The sequence below is a fragment of the Saccopteryx leptura genome, chromosome 2 (genome assembly GCF_036850995.1).
Source record: "Saccopteryx leptura isolate mSacLep1 chromosome 2, mSacLep1_pri_phased_curated, whole genome shotgun sequence".
Taxonomy (NCBI): domain Eukaryota; kingdom Metazoa; phylum Chordata; class Mammalia; order Chiroptera; family Emballonuridae; genus Saccopteryx; species Saccopteryx leptura.
The window spans coordinates 137456251-137475899 of record NC_089504.1 but is presented as its reverse complement, the minus strand read 5'-3'; the positions used below and the strand labels follow the sequence as shown (position 1 = coordinate 137475899).

General features: G+C 42.6%; 2 protein-coding genes across 5 annotated transcripts in view; one reads left to right on the top strand and one right to left on the bottom strand.

The window, feature by feature from the left end:
* AMN1 (antagonist of mitotic exit network 1 homolog) overlaps positions 1 to 7306 on the top strand; it is a 49118-nt gene extending 41812 nt beyond the window's left edge. For both annotated transcript variants that reach the window (XM_066368911.1, XM_066368910.1), the window contains one exon: positions 6885 to 7306. In XM_066368911.1, coding sequence (XP_066225008.1) covers positions 6885 to 6958 — 74 coding nt within the window. In that variant the 3' untranslated portion in view covers positions 6959 to 7306. The remainder of the gene's footprint in view (positions 1 to 6884) is intronic.
* Positions 7307 to 10749: 3443 nt separating this feature from the next.
* Positions 10750 to 18480, bottom strand: ETFBKMT (electron transfer flavoprotein subunit beta lysine methyltransferase). 3 transcript variants are annotated; one of them, XM_066368909.1, is made up of 5 exons: positions 18281 to 18480; positions 16206 to 16231; positions 15454 to 15892; positions 12878 to 13008; positions 10750 to 11689 (listed from the first exon to the last, which is right to left on the bottom strand). In XM_066368909.1, exons 3-5 carry the CDS (start codon positions 15777 to 15779, stop codon positions 11346 to 11348), a joined length of 801 nt encoding a protein of 266 aa, XP_066225006.1. In that variant the 5' UTR covers positions 15780 to 15892; positions 16206 to 16231; positions 18281 to 18480; the 3' UTR covers positions 10750 to 11345. The 3 variants fall into 3 exon arrangements, with proteins under 3 accessions (XP_066225006.1, XP_066225005.1, XP_066225004.1); XM_066368908.1 differs by lacking the exon at positions 16206 to 16231 and adding an exon at positions 16002 to 16148; XM_066368907.1 differs by lacking the exon at positions 16206 to 16231.
* Positions 18481 to 19649: the final 1169 nt, after the last annotated feature.

The window sequence follows — 19649 nt, the reverse complement described above, 5'->3', positions numbered from 1 at the left end:
ACTTCTGTGGCCTGGTGTCAGCACGCTGGGCTCCGTGGGTGAGCTGAGCCTGAGCCATGCTCTCCCCAAAGTGGGGCACTTTTGAGGTTCTTCAGAGCCCACTTCCTACCCCCGCCCCCACCATTGCATATATATATCTTCTCTCTGCAGCGCTCTTGATTCAAGCACACATGTCTCTTCCGGCTAGTGGAGAGCGTTTTCCTCCCCGGCCCCCAGACATCCAGCAATACACCTCAATCTCTTTTAGTTGAGGTTTGCTTTTGCTGGGGCCCAAGACAGGCCACCCCGAAATATCCCACAATGGCATGCTGATTACTTTAAGGTTGCTGGATAAGCAGCCAGTGCCAGAAGGTCACCTTGACACCCTCCCCCCCCTTGTCTCCTTGAGTGCAGGAAATAAATCTCCCCTGTGAAAGGTGCCCGCCCTGCTCTAAGAGGACTGAGAAAGGCAACCTTATCACAGAGCTAAGAGATGCAGAGCCAAAGAGCTTATATAAACACTTTCTTAACTTACTGCTTACACTCCAACCTTGTTTAGATTCCTCACTAATGAATACCCAAACCTCGCTTAGATTCCTTCCTAATGAGCAGTAACTTTTTTTGTCCTGTCAATTCTTTACAAATTTATTGTTTGTTGGTCCCAAAAGTATAAGAAGTTGCGTGGCTCAGTTATTCCTTGGAGCCTCGTTTAATGATCTGAGTATCATATTGTGATTCTCCAGGGAGCATGTGTTAAATTGCTTTTTCTCCTGTTTATCTGCTCTTGTGTCACTTATTTTATTACTACTCCAGCCATAAAAATGATAGAGGTTTACAGGGAGAATTCTCCCCTCCGTGACACCTTCATGAGCAAAATATAAGGCAGTCACATGCCGGCTCACATCTGTACACAGGAAACAATGCTTTTTAGGTCATGAGAGTGCAGGTACTTCCCAACTTCAGTCATCTCTGTAGCTTCATGGACTCGGGCCATAGTCTTTTGTCCGTTAGTTTTCTTAGGTGTGGGTCTGATACTAGTGTCCTCTGTCCCCTAAACTACAAGGGACATATTAGTGTGCTGTGTCCCCTCAGTCTCCAGCTGATCTCCTTAGAGTCCCTTTCTCATTAGGCTTAGGGGGAAGAGCAAGCAGCTCCAGCCCTCTTTCTAGAACTCAGATCACAGCCGTCTTCAAATAATCCTTTCTTTAAACTCCAGCTCTTCATCCCTTCCCACTTGAACACTTTTATATCTTTGAGTGGATGAAACATCATGGATCCCAAAATCAGTTTTCAGTCAAACATTTGCAAGTCATGTGTTGACAGCCTGGCATCTCATTTTGGAATGGGAGAGAAGCTGGTGGCTGTGGTCCTGAAACATTAGCTGAAATAGTTCCATTTTAACAATCTGTTATATTTGTCACAGGACAACTGGCTACACAACATGTTATAAAATCAACTTTTGCTAATTTTACCATGATTATCTTTCTGCTTACCATTTGGAAATAATTAAATTGGCATTTTCCCTCCACTTTCAATAGAAGTCAAATAAAAAACAAATGTATACACTCAAGCAAGAAAATTTATCCTTAGGCATACTGCTTAAAGCAATTACCAAAGATCTTGATGGGTAAGGAAATCTTTAGAAGGTACAACCAAAAACATATTTTGAGTATAATAACAACAATATTAAAATGCTTACATGTGCCTATATTAATATATAAATTACTGACAAATACCAGTTTTCAAGTCTGGAAAAGATGTTGTACAGTCTTATCTGATTTTAAACCAGGAGCCTTTTGAGATAAATTACATAATTATTGAAATCACTGGTAACCAAAGATACATTGTCAGTTGGTGAATTTAAGAGAAATACCTAGCTAGTATGATTCCAGACATTAGGAAAGCTTAACCCTAATAAATTGTTCCCCATTCACATAATGTCTCCAAATACTGAATTTACCAACTCAACTTTAAGATCCTAAAGGGCAGGATAATGTCTTATAATTCTTTTCTAATTATTTTTGTCGTCTGTATCTAGCACAGCATTATGCATATACTCAATAAATACGTATAATTCTAGATTACAAAAGTAAAATTAATTATATTCTTCTGTACAATATAGCTACCTTATTGAGGCATTAAAATGGCAATTTCAACTAAAGGCATCAAAATACAGTAGGTGTAAAATTCAAAAGTGAGAGGAATGCCAGAGATACCACCTTTTAGAAGAAATACCTGAGAACGTATTTCACAACCCTAGAAAACCATCAGCCACAAAAAAAGTTTTGAAGAGTAGAGATGATGCCCTGGCCGGTTGGCTCAGCGGTAGAGCGTCGGCCTAGCGTGCGGAGGACCCGGGTTCGATTCCCGGCCAGGGCACACAGGAGAAGCGCCCATTTGCTTCTCCACCCCTCCGCCGCGCTTTCCCTCTCTGTCTCTCTCTTCCCCTCCCACAGCCAAGGCTCCATTGGAGCAAGGATGGCCCGGGCGCTGGGGATGGCTCTGTGGCCTCTGCCCCAGGCGCTAGAGTGGCTCTGGTCGCAACATGGCGACGCCCAGGATGGGCAGAGCATCGCCCCCTGGAGGGCAGAGCATCGCCCCTGGTGGGCGTGCCGGGTGGATCCCGGTCGGGCGCATGTGGGAGTCTGTCTGACTGTCTCTCCCTGTTTCCAGCTTCAGAAAAATGAAAAAAAAAAAAAAAGAGTAGAGATGATGATTATTATTAAGAAAGATGTTACTGCCTGATCTGTGGTGGCGCAGTGGATAAAGCGTCTACCTGGAATGCTGAGGTCACTGGTTCAAAACCCTGCACTTGTCTGGTCAAGTTGATGCTTCCTGCTCCTCCCCTTTCTCTCTCTCTCTCTCTCTCTCTCTCTCTCTCTCTCTCACTTTATCTCCTCTCTAAAATGAATAAACAAACTTTTTAAAAAAATGTTACTTCTGCAAAAGAGACAAAAAACTAAGCTGCTATTTTTTTTCTATTGTTTTTTTTTTAATTTATTCATTTTAGAGAGGAGAGGGAGAGACAGAGAGAGAGAGAGAAAGACAGAGAAGGGGGGGAGGAGCTGGAAGCATCAACTCCCATATGTGCCTTGACCAGGCAAGCCCAGGGTTTCGAACCAGCGACCTCAGCATTTCCAGGTCGACGCTTTATCCACTGCGCCACCACAGGTCAGGCTAAGCTGCTATTTTTAAATACTGTAAATCATACACAGGAAGCAGGAAAATAATTTTTAATCTTATTAAGTTTTAAATTTATGTCTACAATGATTATCACTGATTCAACTCACACACTTTTGTTAATCTCCTACATGTACATGCATTTCAGTTTTTCATAACTATAAAAACAATGTTCCACAGTATTCACAGTCATGGAGGGTTAGAGTTTAGAGGGCAATAATGCATGAAACAGTACCAGTGCCCTTGTGTTTGCATTAGAGGCAGAAAACCCAACAGGAAATCTGCTGCTTTGAATTGACTGGAAGTTAGTGATACCTGAGGATTTGTTTCAGATTGGTTACTTTACAAGCAAGTTCTTTACATCAGTGGTCCCCAACCCTTTTTGGGCCACGGACCGGTTTAATGTCAGAAAATATATTCACGGACTGGCCTTTAGGGTGGGACGGATAAATGTATCACGTGACCGAGACAAGCGTCAAGAATGAGTCTTAGACGGATGTTACAGAGGGAATCTGGTCATTTTTTAAAAATAAAACATCGTTCAGACTTAAATGTAAATAAAACAGAAATAATGTAAGTTATTCTTTCTCTGTGGACCGGTACCAAATGGCCCACGGATCAGTACCGGTCCAGGAGTTGGGGACCACTGCTTTACATGGATTCCTAGAGGAGAACATTGTGAAGATTTGCCACAAAGAGCCAAAATAAAATTTTGTTTGTTTGTCTGCTTGTTTTTTGAGAGAAGCAGGGAGAGAGACAGGAACATTGAGCTGCTCCTGTATCTGCCCTGACGGGAGAATTGAACTGGCAACCTTCACGCTCCAGGACAATGCTCCAACCAACAAAACAAAGTATTTTAAGACCCCCGTAGTCTTGGGCGGTGAACACACATACAGTGTACAAAAGATGTGTTGTAGAATTGCACACCTGAAACTATAATTTTGTTAATCTGTCACCCCAATAAATTCAATTTAAAAAAAGACCCAAGTAGCTTGCTTCAGTTTCCTTGTAATTAAGCTGATTCCTTGCTTAAAAGTCACTCATTTTTTATTTCATATTTTTCATTTTCTAAATAAAAATTGTTCCTTATTTATTCATTCATTATTAATCCAGTACAACAGAACTTTTTTTTTTTTTTAAGTGAGAAGAGGGTAGATAGACTCCCGCATGTGCCCCCACGGGGATCTACTTGGCAACACTGTCCAGCTCTTGAGGCCCAAGCACTTGGACCAACCAAGCTATCCTCAGTGCCCGGAGCCTTCACTCAAACCAATCCAGCCACTGGCTACTGGGGTTGGGGGCAGGTGGTTGCTTTTCCTGTGTGCCAAAATCAAACCCAGGATGTCCGCACACCGGGCCAGTGCTCTATCCACTGAGCCACCAGCCAGGGCTGTAACAACTTCTTTATGAAGCATTTAGAACTCTGATCATTGTTTGTAAAAATGAGCCCCACCTTCTTTTTGCACTGTGTATTCTATAGAAACGTCTAAATTATATCTTTCTTGATCATTTGAAATAGTTTGTTAATTTATATTACTCGTGGTTTCATTCTCTTGGTGCTCCAAAAGCCCTTACCATGAATCTCTTTAAAAAAGTGATCTCAGCTTGAGTGGGTAGCTCTGTTGGTTAGGGCAATGTCCCAGTACACAGAGGTTGCAGGTTCCATCCTGAGTCAGGGCACATACAGGAACAGATGTTTCTGTCTCTTCTCTTTCTGTAAAATCAATTAGTTTTTTTTGTCTGACCAGGCGGTGGCTCAGTGGATAGAGCATCGGACTGGGATGCGGAGGACCCAGGTTCGAGACCCCAAGGTCACCAGCTTGAGTGCAGGTTTATCTGGTTTGAGCAAGGCTCACCAGCTTGGACCCAAGGTCGCTGGCTTGAGCAAGGGGTCACTTGCTCTGCTGTAGCCCCACAGTCAAGGCACATGTGAGGAAGCAATCAATGAACAACTAAGGTGCCACAATGAGAAATTGATGCTTCTCATCTCTCTCCCTTCCTGTCTGTCTATCCCTCTGATTCTCTCTCTGTAAAAAAAAAAAAAAAAAAAAAAAAATCAGTTTTTTTTATATGTTAGTCATAGATTTTTAGAGATGGTAAAAGATTCCTTAACGTAATGTAAACAATTCCCTTGTTTTAAATAAGGGAACAGAAATGTAATGATGGTGAACTCCAAAACTTGACAATACTAAATTTGTGTTGTTTTAAGCCATTAAGGGTGTGGTGATTTATTACAACAGTAATAGGAAACTAATACAATGTATTAATTTTTTTTAAGATGTTAAACCAGTCTTGCATTCCTGGCATAAGTCTCAGTAGATCATAGATGGCATATAATTCTTTCTATATGTTGGTAGGTTTGGTTTGCTAGTGTTTTGTTGAGTTTTGAGTACATATTTCTAAGAGATAATTGGTCTGTATTGTGTGTGTGTGAGTGTGTGTGTGTGTTTGTGTGTGTGTGTGCGTGTTTGTGTGTGTGTGTGTGTGTGTGTGTGATGTGACTGGCTTTGGTGTCAGGGTAATACTGGCCTCATGAAATGAGGTGGGCAGTATTATTTCCTCTTCTATTAGTATAGCCACTGGCTTTTTTTTTTTTTTTTTTTTTTTTGCATTTTTCTGAAGCTGGAAACGGAGAGACAGTCAGACAGACTCCCGCATGCGCCCAACCGGGATCCACCCGGCACGCCCACCAGGGGCGACGCTCTGCCCACCAGGGGGCGATGCTCTGCCCATCCTGGGTGTCGCCATGTTGCGACCAGAGCCACTCTAGCGCCTGAGGCAGAGGCCACAGAGCCATCCCCAGCGCCCGGGCCATCTTTGCTCCAATGGAGCCTCAGCTGCGGGAGGGGAAGAGAGAGACAGAGAGGAAAGCGCGGCGGAGGGGTGGAGAAGCAAATGGGCGCTTCTCCTGTGTGCCCTGGCCGGGAATCGAACCCGGGTCCTCCGCACGCTAGGCCGACGCTCTACCGCTGAGCCAACCGGCCAGGGCTAGCCACTGGCTTTTTTATAGTTGCTGTTTGCATGAGCATCTGCCTTTCCTTTTACTTTCAACCTATTAGAAATCTGTCTTTAGTCTAGATTTCCTATATAATAAATTTCAAGCTGTCCTATTCTAGTAACTGCTCCCTCCCTTAACCTTTTCAGACATGTTGCAGTTTCCCAAGGTGCTGTACGGTATCTGTTGACATCTTTATTCCTGCTCACTACTTTGTAAATAGTTATTTCATTAACCCTGTTCAAACACCCCACTTTAGTGTGTCATCTATTTCCTGACAGGCACCTGAGAAATTAATGATGAAATTACACCATTACTCCCTGGATGATGAAATTAGAGAAAACAATATATGCCTATTTTTTAAAGGATTACTATGATATGTGCACTACAGCTAATAATAACAAGGGTTACTATTAATTAAACGTATTTTAGTTGTAAACTATTCTTATATATCATCTCCTTTAATCCTTTAAGCCCTGGCCAGATCACTCTGTTGGTTAGAGTGTTATCCAGGTACACAAAGGTTGCCAGTTCAATCTCCGTTCAGGGCACATACAGAAATGGATCGATGCGCCCCCCCCCTCTCTCTCTCTCTCTTTCCCTCCCCACTCCTCTAAAATCAATTTTAAAAACCCTATGAGATATGTTATTATCCCTAGTTTATACATGAGGATACATGAAGTATCTGATTACTGTGAATGAAATATATTGTCATTGTTTTCTTTTATAGATTATTCACGAGAAATCTTGCAGCAATTAAGAGGTCCAAAGAAATTTAAGCAAGTGACATGGACTGTTTATTGATGCTATCAAAGCTTTGTTCTTCATACTATCAGGAAATGATGGTCTTGGAGATTTGCTTTCCAACATGTAATATAGTGTGTGGTTTACCAGACTCTTAAACCCTTTATTAATGCTGTTATTCCATGTTTGTTTGATAAGTCAATGTTTTTGAATGTTAATCCTAGCATACCCTCTGATGGATTTAAGGTGGAAAGGGAGGTGGTAAGGGCACTGTGTTTCTTAAATAACAAATTTTCAGAATTACCTGTTTTCCCTGGAGTTTTCCTTTACCTACCTAGGTATTTGAGCTGTTGTAAAAGAAATGTACCAATATGGATATATTCTAAATAAAGTATTTCTAAAAGCATAGTTGCCTTTCTAGCTATTTTCTGGCTCCTACCTTCCTGAAGTATTTAAATGCTGGTTGAAAAAAAACAAAGCTAAACATCAGCCTGTAAAATCTTTATACAATTCAGTATTTCAGTGAAACAAAGGAATAGAACAGTTAATGTCATAATCCGTGACATCATACACCTTAGCCACTCAGCATCTGCATGTTACTGAGACCCTTCCCCAGTTGCTTATTTCACTGATTTTTATGGCTTTTTCTGAAAAGAGTTCAGAGACGTGATTGCAACATGGGGTGAAGGAGATGGAATCAGATTCTTTTCTATTTGGAGATAGAAACATTCCACAGGTTAGGGGTTCGGTCCTACAAGACTGCCTCCCTCTTTCAACTCCCCCCCAACACACACACACACTTCAGACGCCAGCTGCAAGTCCAGGTTGTTACCTGTGCTTCCGACCAATTGCTTACAAGTTGGAGATTCCAAGGACCTCTTCCTTGAGTGTGATTAATTTCTTAGAAGGACTCACAAAACTCAGGAAAACCTGTTTACTCACTAGATTACCAATATGTCACGAAGACTGCTAAAGGCTAAGAATCAACAGCCTGATTAAGAGATACATAGGAAGAGGTCACAAACAAGAGATTCTGTCCTTGAGGAGCTTGGGGCCCTCAGTGGTGGCAGGTGGAAGGCTTCCGGAAGCTCTCTGAACCCCCTCCTTGTGGGTTTTTATGGAGGCCTCATTACTAGGCAAGGCTGGTTTATTCATTGGCCATTGGTGATTGATTCAACTCTAGCCCCTCTCACCTTTCCAGAAAATAGAGGTGTGACTGGAAGTCCCAGTTCTGTGTCCACGGTTGGTTCGTGGCATCCAGCCCCATCCTGAGGTGCTTTGCAAAAGTCACCTTCATTAACATCGACCCAGTTGTGGTGGAAAGGGCTTGTTATGAATAAGACAACCTTTCACCTTTATGGCTCTGTTTTCAGGAACTTAGGACAAGAGACCAAGTTTACAATAAAATGCTCCATTGCTCTTAGTGCCGAGGAAATTCCAAAGGTTTAGGGAGCTGTGAGCAGCCAGGAACTGTGAATGAAAACCAAATACAGGGGTCCTCAGGTTACAACAGTCTCAACATACGATGTTTCGAGTTTACAACGCTCACTAACATAAAAACTTTAAAAAAAAATGAGACCTGTTTTGGCTTACACCGTTAGTGTCGTAATTATGGACTGTGGATGAACTAGTTTGGTTGCGCACGGTGGAAGAACACGCAGTAACGTGGCGTATGAGTGAGGGAGTGGGCGTCCCCCAGCACGCTTACCTACATCATTTTGGACTGTTAAAAGCGCAAGTGTTCCATTTGTGTTGCTTTTTTTGGCGACCTTTTGGCCCCTATCATGGTTCCTTTATTTATGTCCTTCTCTTTTTTCTGTGGCTTAGTTGTTTTTATGTTCTAGATTATGATTTTACAACTGTATTAAGATACGTAAGTGACTTAGGCTAGGGTGTGTTTCAACTTACACCAAAACTTGGGTTACATCATGGTCATAGGAACGGAACTGTGTTGTAACTTGAGGACCCCCTGTATGTCATAGAAATATATTTTGGTCATCTGAATAAACATTTTTATAATTTATGTATTTATAAGCACTATATCTCCTATAAATCACAATATCATATTTCTCAAATATGTACTATCTATGAACTTTCATCCTTAAAAACTGCATTCAGGCCCTGGCCCGTTGCTCAGTCCGTTTGAGCGTCCTCCCAAAATTACGTGGTTGGAGTTCAATCCCCAGTCAGGGCACATATGGGAAGGGACCAATGAATGCACAATGAAATGGAACAACCAATGCCTCTCTCTCTCTCTCCTACTCTGACTTTCTAAAATCAATCAGTTTTAAAAAATTGTATTCAGGAATGTGTAAGAATGAGCAAATACAAACTATCATTACAGAGGTTGTATCCTGAAACTCTACTGGTTTCACATTGTGAAATGAACAGCACAGGTTTTATTTTTCCAATGAAATATACTACCCTTCTTTAATCACAAAATTCTCAATAGGTATTGTCAAATGAACTCAAAAAGTCTAGAGGTCTTGCTAGAAAAATATGACCAAGATTTATTCAAGGGTCTTAGAGTTTGCAAACTAGAAACACAACTAGGCAAAAGCCCAGAAGTATTCCAAAGAAGAAAAGAGTCCTTATAGTAAAAGTCACATCTTTGAGAATAATCAGTCCTGCATTCTTAGCACTAGGATTGGTCCAGGATGGTCATCAGCCAGGTATCCGAGGTCTGGATGATGGATGCCAGGGCACATCGTGAATTCTTTAGGGGGTAATCAGTGGGTTATCCGAAAGGAAATAAATGTTCAGCCATTGACATGGGACTGGAGAGTTCAAAAGTTTAAGTTCCAGGCTACTTAAGACAAGAAAAAGAATCATTTCCTGGAGATTTGACTTGGGGTGGTGAACACACAGTACAATATACAAATGATGCCTGACCAGTGGTGGCACACAGGCCAGAGCATTGACCTAGGACACTGAGGACCCAGGTTCGAAACCCTGAGGTTGCTGGCTTGAATGTGGGATCATAGACATGATCCCATAGTTCCTAGCTTTGAAGCCCAAGGTCATAAGCTTGAGCAAGGGGTTATTGGCTCAGCTTGAGACCCACAGTCAAGGCACATATGAGAAAGCAATCAATGAACAACTAAGGTGCCACCACTGAGTTGATGCTTCTCATCTCTCTCTCTCTCTCTCTCGTCTCTGGTTCTCTCTCGCAAAAAAATACACACACACACACACACACACACACACACACACGATGTATTATAGAATTGTACACCTGAAACACATATAATTCTGCTAACTAATGTCATCCAATAAATCAATTAAAATTTTTTTAAAATAATTTCCTTATGCCCCAACCTTCATAATGTTAATAATTTAGCAGCTTGGTTAAAACGACTCCATTTGATTATATTATATTTTCCCTATCTTCATTCTTTTCCTCAATATATACGTGCATCCTTTTTCAAGGATTTTTTTTTTTTTTTCTTTTTCTTTTTCTGAAGCTGGAAACGGGGAGAGACAGTCAGACAGACTCCCGCATGTGCCCGACCGGGATCCACCCGGCACGCCCACCAGGGGCGAAGCTCTGCCCACCAGGGGGCGATGCTCTGCCCCTCGGGGGGAGGGGGGGGGCTCGCTTTGCCGCGACCAGAGCCACTCTAGCGCCTGGGGCAAAGGCCAAGGAGCCATCCCCAGCGCCCGGACCATCTTTGCTCCAATGGAGCCTTGGCTGCGGGAGGGGAAGAGAGAGACAGAGAGGAAGGAGGGGGGGGGGGGGTGGAGAAGCAAATGGGCGCTTCTCCTATGTGCCCAGGCCGGGAATCGAACCCGGGTCCCCCGCACACCAGGCCGACGCTCAACCGCTGAGCCAACCGGCCAGGGCCTACGTGCATCCTTTTTATATAGTGGCATACTATACACATCCTTCTTTCCATTGTTACTCATTTATATCATAGTGTTTTTATTGGTATATAAGAACCTGAAAACCTGGGACATGGTTATGGTGATATAACCAATTTCTGGCTAAACTTAGTAAGCCAAAAAGAAGCATAAGTTGTCAGTACAAAGTATGCAGGAAATTCTAAAAGCTTTATTATTATCCGTGGTTCTCAATTAAGGCCCTATTATATACTCAATACTATAGTCTTCCTATATTTTGTGTTTTAATACAATAATACATCATACAGTTGTCCTCAACCACAGAAACTGACCCTGCTACAATATCTAATTCTCTCCACAACTTGTTACATGTTACTACCATTGCGTATTGCCTTCTAGAATTATATTCCCATGGCAGTAACAAAATTACAGATAGAGAGTTGTATATTTGGCATAATGCAGAACTAATTACATGACAAAACCTTAAATCTTCATATTCTGGAAACAAGATTTGCCATTTAACAAAACCTGTGTTCTTCAAACTGGAGAGTCTTTTAGAGTTAAACATAAACATAGCAATATCCATACTTGGAAGCATTTTGACAATTCAAGGCTGGAAATTCCACACTGTGCTTGTTGTCAGCCCATTGTTTTCCTGCCTCGTAGGTTCTGGAAGTGAGTATTCTACCACTTTCTGCAGTTGACGCTGAATGCTGTGTCCTTTGAACTGGGGTCGGCCAGGGTCACCAATCAGTACTTGAGTTCTGTGGGTCCAAAAGCAACCCTTCAGCCACCAATGAAGTCTGTCTGCGAGGTCTTCATCATAAAACATATCTCCAAGGACAACCAGGTCCCACTTATCTTGTTCCAAATCCAAAATGTTTTTGGTTAAAATGGGAAAAGGACTCAGTTGATTCAATTCACAATTCAGTGTGATAGCCATCCCTGCAACTTTAAAAAAGCACATGATGAACTAGTGTATACCAAGCTGTTTTAACTGGCTATTGATTAATTTAAGTAATTTAGAAAATCTCCTAACAATGTTTTTTTTCCTTTTCTTGTTGAAAGATGTTTTTTAGATAAGGAAGCCTAAAGTTTATGCCAATGTTAGCTATTTACTGCAGTTTTCAAATGTCTGAGTGGATATCCCTAATACAAAACAATATAATACACCCAGAAATGTTAGGTTTTTAAGGAACATTTGCTGATCTCAAGAACCATGAGGTTTGGACTGTTATAGGAGAAAGGGAAACAAGCCTTGTGCTTGGGCAAGGCAGCAAGTTAAAACTGAGCCTCCTGTATAAAATAAGAATCTCCAAGGACTAGGTCCTCACTGAAAGGGAAGACTAGAAAAAAATCAGATAAAAATAAGTTACCTGTCTCAGCTTGGATTCTAATGGAGCAAAATGGCCCTCAAAGACATGGACCTATCCTCACATGGGTTTGGGGTCAAATAAACACACCTATACATTTAAATAAAGTCCTAACCCAGCAATTAACAGTAAGTGTTCTCAGGCAGGTATCACCGTGGGACATCTGACACACAAATACAAATCCACTTGGGCAAAAAATGTACTGTCAACTCATGTCTCATGGGATTCCCACAGATAATGTCCCACTGAGCACAAGTTCACAATATCATATAAAATATTCATGGTTATCAGCTCTCATGTTGAGGCAACTATAGATACTTGTCTTGGGAAAGAGAAAAAGATAAGCTTTACATTTGTTTTTTGGGTTTTTTGGGGTTTTTTTTTTGAAGTGAGAACTGGGGAGGCAGAGACAGACTCCTGCATACTCTCAATGGGGATCCACCCGGCATGCCCACTAGGGGGCGATGCTCTGCCCATATGGGGCGTTGCTCCATTGCAACTGAAGCCATTCTAGCACCTCAGGCGGAGGCCATGGAGCCATCCTCAGCACCCAGGCCAACTTTGCTCTAATGGAGCCTTGGCTGAGGGAGGGAGAGAGAGAGAGAGAGAAAGGAGAGTGGAAGGGGTGGAAAAGCAGATGGTCGCTTCTCCTGTGTGCCCTGGCCGGGAATTGAACCCAGGACACCAACACTCCGGACCGATGCTCTACCACTGAGCCAACCAGCCAGGGCCTAGCTCTACATATTTTTCAATATGAAGTTCTTACTAGGGTCTGTGTCGTTGGCCAGGATCCTCGATGCCCCACTCATCTTGGCGGCAATAGCTGTAGCCCCACATCCGCTCCCAAGATCTAACACGGATTTTCCCCTGACAATGTCAGGATTGTCCAAAAGGTACCTAATTAGAAAGACAGGGAGACCATAGCTCAGAGATGGGAGCAACTCAGTAAAAGCTGTCCAAAATAAATCATTTCTTTGGATCCAGTGGACAAAGAAATAGTGGAACTTAGCAGAAGAATTTGGTCTAACCTTGGCAAGTCTGGCCTGACTAGAGTGAAGCAAATGTTGATCTTAAGAGCTGGACCAAGGTGCCAAAGAGAGGATCCAGTCACTTGATTTCTCTTCAGCAGGTGTGAAGAGCAGTTCCACACAACTGACTATTCAGGCTCTTCAAGTCAACTGTTTTGATCAACTTTTACTATGACCTAGAAACTACCAAGAACCAAGAATGCAGACTGATGAAATACTACCATAATCAGGACTCAGGATACTAGATCCCACATCCACCATCTCCTCCTGATTGTTCATCAGAGCAGTTTTACCTACTGCTTGAATTGTCTTATGATGAACTCTCTAATAAAGGACCATCCAAGTCCAGCTTATCCAAAGAATTTGATCCAGGGCTAAGCGGTTACAAAAGATGAGTGGGGGAACACTAAAATAATGAATTTCAGCCAACACTTGATGTTAGCATTGGAATAACATACTGCTCACAAAAACTAGGGGATATTTCAAAGTGAATATGAAGCAATAGAATATCCCCTAATTTTTGTGAGCAGTGTGATAGCAGGGACTATGGTAAAGTAGGGGTGTACATGCCATGTCTAAAGGGACACCTGCTGCCATCTTCAGCTAATTGTTGCCACCCAGAAACCCCATGTTATCAGAGATTATTCCTGTTTTTCAAATCAATGTATATTTTTACATGAATCTCTCAAGTTTTAAATGTTAGCAACTGATTGTTTAAAAGTATTAAAGTGTGTTGAGTGAGAAGCTGGAGCTGGGGTATTGAATTAAGAAAATGCTGATTAGGGCCTGCTGAATTAGGGGGCCCAAGTCCCCAACACAGGGCAGCAGGTAGCCAGCTCCCTCTGCATGCGAGCTTTCCCTTTGGGAAGGTGAGCACAGCAGGGTTTCAATACACCCACAAAGGAAACAGAATCACAAGATTACTTCCAGGTCCCAGAAGCAAGGAGGCACAATGAGTTTGGCAAGAGCAGTCCTCTGTCCCAGGTCACAAGCTGGAGAAACAGCTAGGTACATAAGGTGAAGCAGAGGTCACTAACTTTTCAAGGGCTTAACTCTAAGCGGTTATTTTAAAAGGTGTCCTGGGAAGAGCAAAGCAGACCCTTAATAGCAGGCATCCTAAACTCAGGTCCTTGTAAAGATGCCGGGACTCTGGCTGTACGCAGGGTCATCACACTATAAAAGGCCTTGGCAGCAACTCTTTTTTCTTATCACAGGAACTAAAAGTCAAACAAAATACATCTGTGGATCCCTAGTTTGTATTTTCTGATTCAAAAAGTCTCTTAAGGAATTTGATTGTATATTTGGAGTTGATAAACAAAAACTTTAATAGAAAACAGTCACTTACAATGTCAGTACTTGTTAAGTATGATGTGAGTGGTAAAGTTTAAAAGTTTGGCAACACAACAATCAGAAAATTGAAACTGTGTGATACCACCTGAAAAGCTTTCCAGTCCTCGGTATTCTCCAAAAAGCGCTGTTTGCATTTATTTATTCTGCATTTAAAACTATGTACAGCATTAATTCCATTTGGCCACACCACCTTATCCTTTTTGTTTCACAGCTCTATAATCTCAATGCATAAACAGATGAAATCATTTACCAATCCAAGAGCAAAGGCTAGAGTGAAAGCCGCAAGTTCTAGCCTTTGTTTCAGTGGCATTGCTTTTAACAAAAAGCATAATGTGACTGTATGAGAAAATTTCCCTAAAGACCTCTTCAATGTAGAGTTGGAAGAAAGGACCTCAAAAATGCGGATTCAAGTGGTGAGTTCACCTGACAGGTCAATAAACCACTAGCGAAGAGGGAACCCTTGAGCAGTCCGTCCACTCACTCCCATCTCTTGTTCTTTGGGAAACTGAAAAGAGGCAATGATGGAGGGGGTGTGAGGCTTAAGCAGCAGCATTTACAGCATTAAAGCTAGAAGAGACCAAAGACAGGACTCTAGGTTCTATCTGGGATCTCTGCACTGGTCATACGTTATGAACCACGAACCTGAGACTAGTGTGAGATCTGGTATTTGTAGCTGTCTCTGGTCTTGAGAGCTGACCCTAGGGCTTTTCTCTTGGGGAAGAAACTATATTTGGGGAAACAGCTTGATAAGCTTGGAGTAGAGGGTAAAACTGTGTAGCAAAGCAACCAATAAATATGTTTTAACTGCTCTAAATTAAGAAACAAGAAGAATGTTGGGTTTTCCTCTGTTGTGTGTGTGTGTGGGGGGGTAATGAGGAGTTGGGGAGAATGCAGAGTTGGGAGGGGCTGAAAAGAGAAAGGATTGTAGCAACCTTAAAGGTTCCTGTTTCAGTGAAGGCAGTACCTAGACAGGGCCTGGCCCCCCGGCCAGTAGATTGCCCAGTAAGGATCGCTGTGGGGCCACAGGTCAGCTCTTTCCCACCAGAACTTGCATCTGGGGGTCAAAAGCCGCAACCGGATTTCGGGGGTGAGGCTGCCACTGCTGGTGACTTCAGTGTTCTCCTCCAGGAAAGCTTTCATCTCAGGGTCCAGAAAGCTTCCAGTCCCCCTCCAGGGACAGTGGCCCCAGGGAAACAAGGAAAGACCACTGCTTCCCATGGCCTTCAGAAAGACACTGCAGTGGTTCATCGGACACAGTGCAAATCCTCTCCAAGCTGGGCTCAAAGCCATCGCCCCTTTTCCAAAACACAGGTTCTGTCACTGCTGTTGATAAGAGCTGCTCCTCGGGGGCCAAGTATAAGGAGTTGGCTGTCAACTTGATCTCCACTGGAATCTCTAGATCTCTAAAACAGAAATAATAACTGAAAATTTCAAGGCTCACCGACACTTCCAGATCCTATTACATAGTAAAATATTACAGTGTAAGCGCCGTAGCAGATAATCCACAAGTACCAGTTCATTGCAGATGAAAGCATTGGTGCATCGATTTAGGAAAATCCAATCTTAAAAGCATGCCTTTCCGCAACGGAATCCTTTTAATGATTTCCAACATCAAATATACAAGCATTTGATTTTGAGAGAAATCTTCAGGAATAATGCCTGTTACACAAAATAAGGCATACCTTTAAAGTTCTTTCCTACTTTTTAATCACTTACCTTTAAGCAGGCACTGTGCTTGGCAACTGTGAACAAAATAAACAAAAGTCTAGGAAGCTTAGATTCCAGTGGTGGGACGGAGCAATTAACAGGCAAACACAGTTCTTGCCTTTATGAAGACCAGCCAAGAATTGTGGAGGCTAACCATGATTTTCTGTAGGCATAGGAATACAAGTTACACTGGCCACACTGTATTTTAATGATTGTCATAGCATAAAACATCTATCTAAACAGATTCAGAGTTTTTCCTTAAAAAAACAAAACAAAAATCTTTATAGGTTTCATTGTGTAAAGCCAGTAGCCACGGCCACCATCACAGCCACCTGGCCATTGCAGGTTTGCATTTGATTGGGACAGACGGTAATGAAACAACAAAGCCAAGAACTGGTGGGCCATTAGCTCTAATCCTAGCTTGCACCCGGTGGGCAAGAAATACACACAGTGGGAAAACACTTCCCTTTCCATTCAGGGCTCCCAAAGCCACTGACTTATCCAAGTTTCCTAGAATCAAAGTTTCTACCTTGCTAGCCTTATTCACCTCTGTTCCCCATCTCCTTCTCTCTGCACAAACACTGCACAAACTGGCTTCTCCTTCTGCACTCTGCCATCTTGGCTGCTCTCCTCTCCTCCACGTGGCCTTTCTCTACTCTCCTTTCTCTGCTCTCTCCTCTAATGCTAACCTCAGGAACCGAGAGGGAGCAAGCTCCCGGTCTGCCCCATTTTATACTGTAGAAATCAAAACTTTTAATCCAATATACAAACAAGGAAGTCTCTGATACAAAGTCACTTAGGGTGGGAAAGGCTTAGTCTTAAAACTAAGCCTTAGGGTATAATGACCCTGCCTGCTTACAGCCTGTCCCCCACACCTAATGCAAGCTATAAGCGAGCAAACCTATATATCATATTTATAAACTTATTTGACCAATAAATTGTAATAAAGAAATTGTTTTTATGTAAATATCTGTAAAGATTCATCTCTACCAAGCCTGGGTTGAAAAGACTTGTTACAAAAGAAAACCACCTAGAAAAGAGAAAAAGTAGCAGTTGAAATACCAATTATACACACAGTAGTTCGAGACCTCTAGTCTCTTCTGCATAATTATTCTTAATAGTCTTATATCCACCTAAGTCAGCGATTTTCAACCTGTGGCACAAGAACTTGTAAAACAAGCAATGCTTGACTATTTAGTCAGCATCACTGATATTTTTTTCCCTTAGATTGTCAAAAAAGAAGAAAAAAAAAGATAACAGCCAATACAACACAATAGCCATCTAGTGTGAATGAATCAAAACTATAATTAATTTTTTTTTGTAACATCAGCAAAAAATATTTTTTGGAGGTGCTGAAGAATTTTAGTCATTGGTTTAGGTGTGCCATAAGATGTCGAAAATTGCAGACCTGAGTATGTGGAGTAAGGGCCCACAACTCAAATGCCTACCAGGAGGCAGACCGGTGGTAAAGGAGCAATGGAGGCTCATGGCAGGGTAACAACAGAGGGGCTGTGGCAAAGTGGAAACGGCTTTTAATAACTGGCCCAAAGTGGCAGCGACATGCTGTCAATCAGGAAGCCAAGCCAGATCTTCCAAACGCTCAAAAGAACTCAGGTATGGATGCATAAGCTCCTACTTTTAAATGCTGGCGGTTAAGATAAAAAACACCGGGGTAGGATGCCTGCGAACTCGGGATAGATTTCAGTGGGTGTTAGTTATCCCGTGCATCAGTCCTGGGAATACCCTGGAGTCTGCGGGCCCGACAGCCCATTGCATGAATTCTGTGGGAAGATTCGGTTTAGCCCTGGCATCGCACAGCCTACGGTTTAAGAAGAGCAAATGGGAGATGGTTTTGGTTTTGAGAACCACGTCATAGACGGACGCTTGCTCCTCCCACCCCAGCACCAATCGGTTATGAATATGTGCTTACATGAAGGGCACTTCGTATATGTATGTACTGATGGATCATAAAGAGGACAGGTTATAACGGGTAAGTTCCAAAAGTGTTTGTGACCGCGGATTTCCCTCCAACGAGGGCTGGCGTCGATCTTAAAGGGACAGGCAGTCTTTCCCTTTCGCCTTACCTGGCTTTGCTAACATCGCCCTGGAAAGCTAGAGCACAGGGCACGTCGGTCACTCGCCGCGCGCCTTTTCGCGCATTTTCTTACAATTGTTAGTGAGTCTCGCTTCCGGAGCCCGAGGCTTGCGCGAGCCGGGAGGAGAAGCAGCGGAACTCCGAGACTCCCCACGACAGCGGGACGCCCGGCGGCAGGGGGACCCCGGCTTCAGCGGGATCCCGGGCGGCAGGCTCCGCCCTCCTTCCCAGCAGCGTTTTCTCTGACCTTTCTTGCGCTTTCTTAAAGGGACAGGAGGAGGGGGACCAGAAAGGCGTCCTGACCTCGCTTTGGAAGGGAACATCAAGCTCTGATTTATAAAAGAATCATTATGAAACCATTTATGACTCTTTGTGCCAATCACACTTCTAGGCACTGGGCAGAAAGTGGTTTGCAAAATAGAGTATGTCCCCTTTTTTGATGCTTACATTTGAACTACGATTTAATAATAATGTAAGCCCTCTCTTTTATAATTAACGTTAGTAAATGTATAATCTAAATCTATTTGCAACTTAACTCAAGTTCTGGACCCAGATGTTCATCTCCCAACTGGATTCAGATATCTCACTGGCCCCTCAACTCCACACATTCCAAAATTAACTCACTATCCCACCTTACAACAATTAAAACCTGCTTCGCATGCCAAAGGAAAAAGTATTGTCCCAAACCAAGAACTAGGCAAACCATGTTTCTGCTTCTTATTTGGTAGTTTGATAATGAACTCGCAACCACCTCTTCAAAATTAGAGTTTGTCACTTATGTTCTCTGCTTCCACAAACTTGTTTGACCAAGAATCAGACACTCAGATAACTTAATCATAGGAAAGAGAATTTATTAAAAGCCAGCAGAGCCTGACCAGTAGGTGGCACAGTGAATAGAGCATCAGACTGGGACATGGAGGCCCCAGGTTTGAAACCTCAAGGTCGTTGGCTTCAGTAAGGGGTCATTCAGTCTGCTATAGCCCCCTGGTCAAGGCACATATGAGAAAGCAGTCTATGAACAACTAAAGAGCCACAACAAAGAATTGATGCTTCTCATCTCTCTCCCTTTCTGTCTGTCTGTCTTTATCTGTGTTGTAAAGTACCTTAATTCCACGGGTTATGTAGAGACACCAAGGCAAGATACAGAAGAATTTTTAAAAGGAGATTTATTAATAAGCCAGCTGCATATGACTTACACGAGTTATAGTTGACCCAAATCGTGTAATCTCAAATATAGCTCTGAGGCTAGTTATATACACTTGATCACATACAGGTTGGGGGAAAAGGAAGGGCTTACATGATGTCAGAGGATAAGCCTTTGTAAATCGCCCACGAAGGAGAAAGAAAGGGGAGAGGAA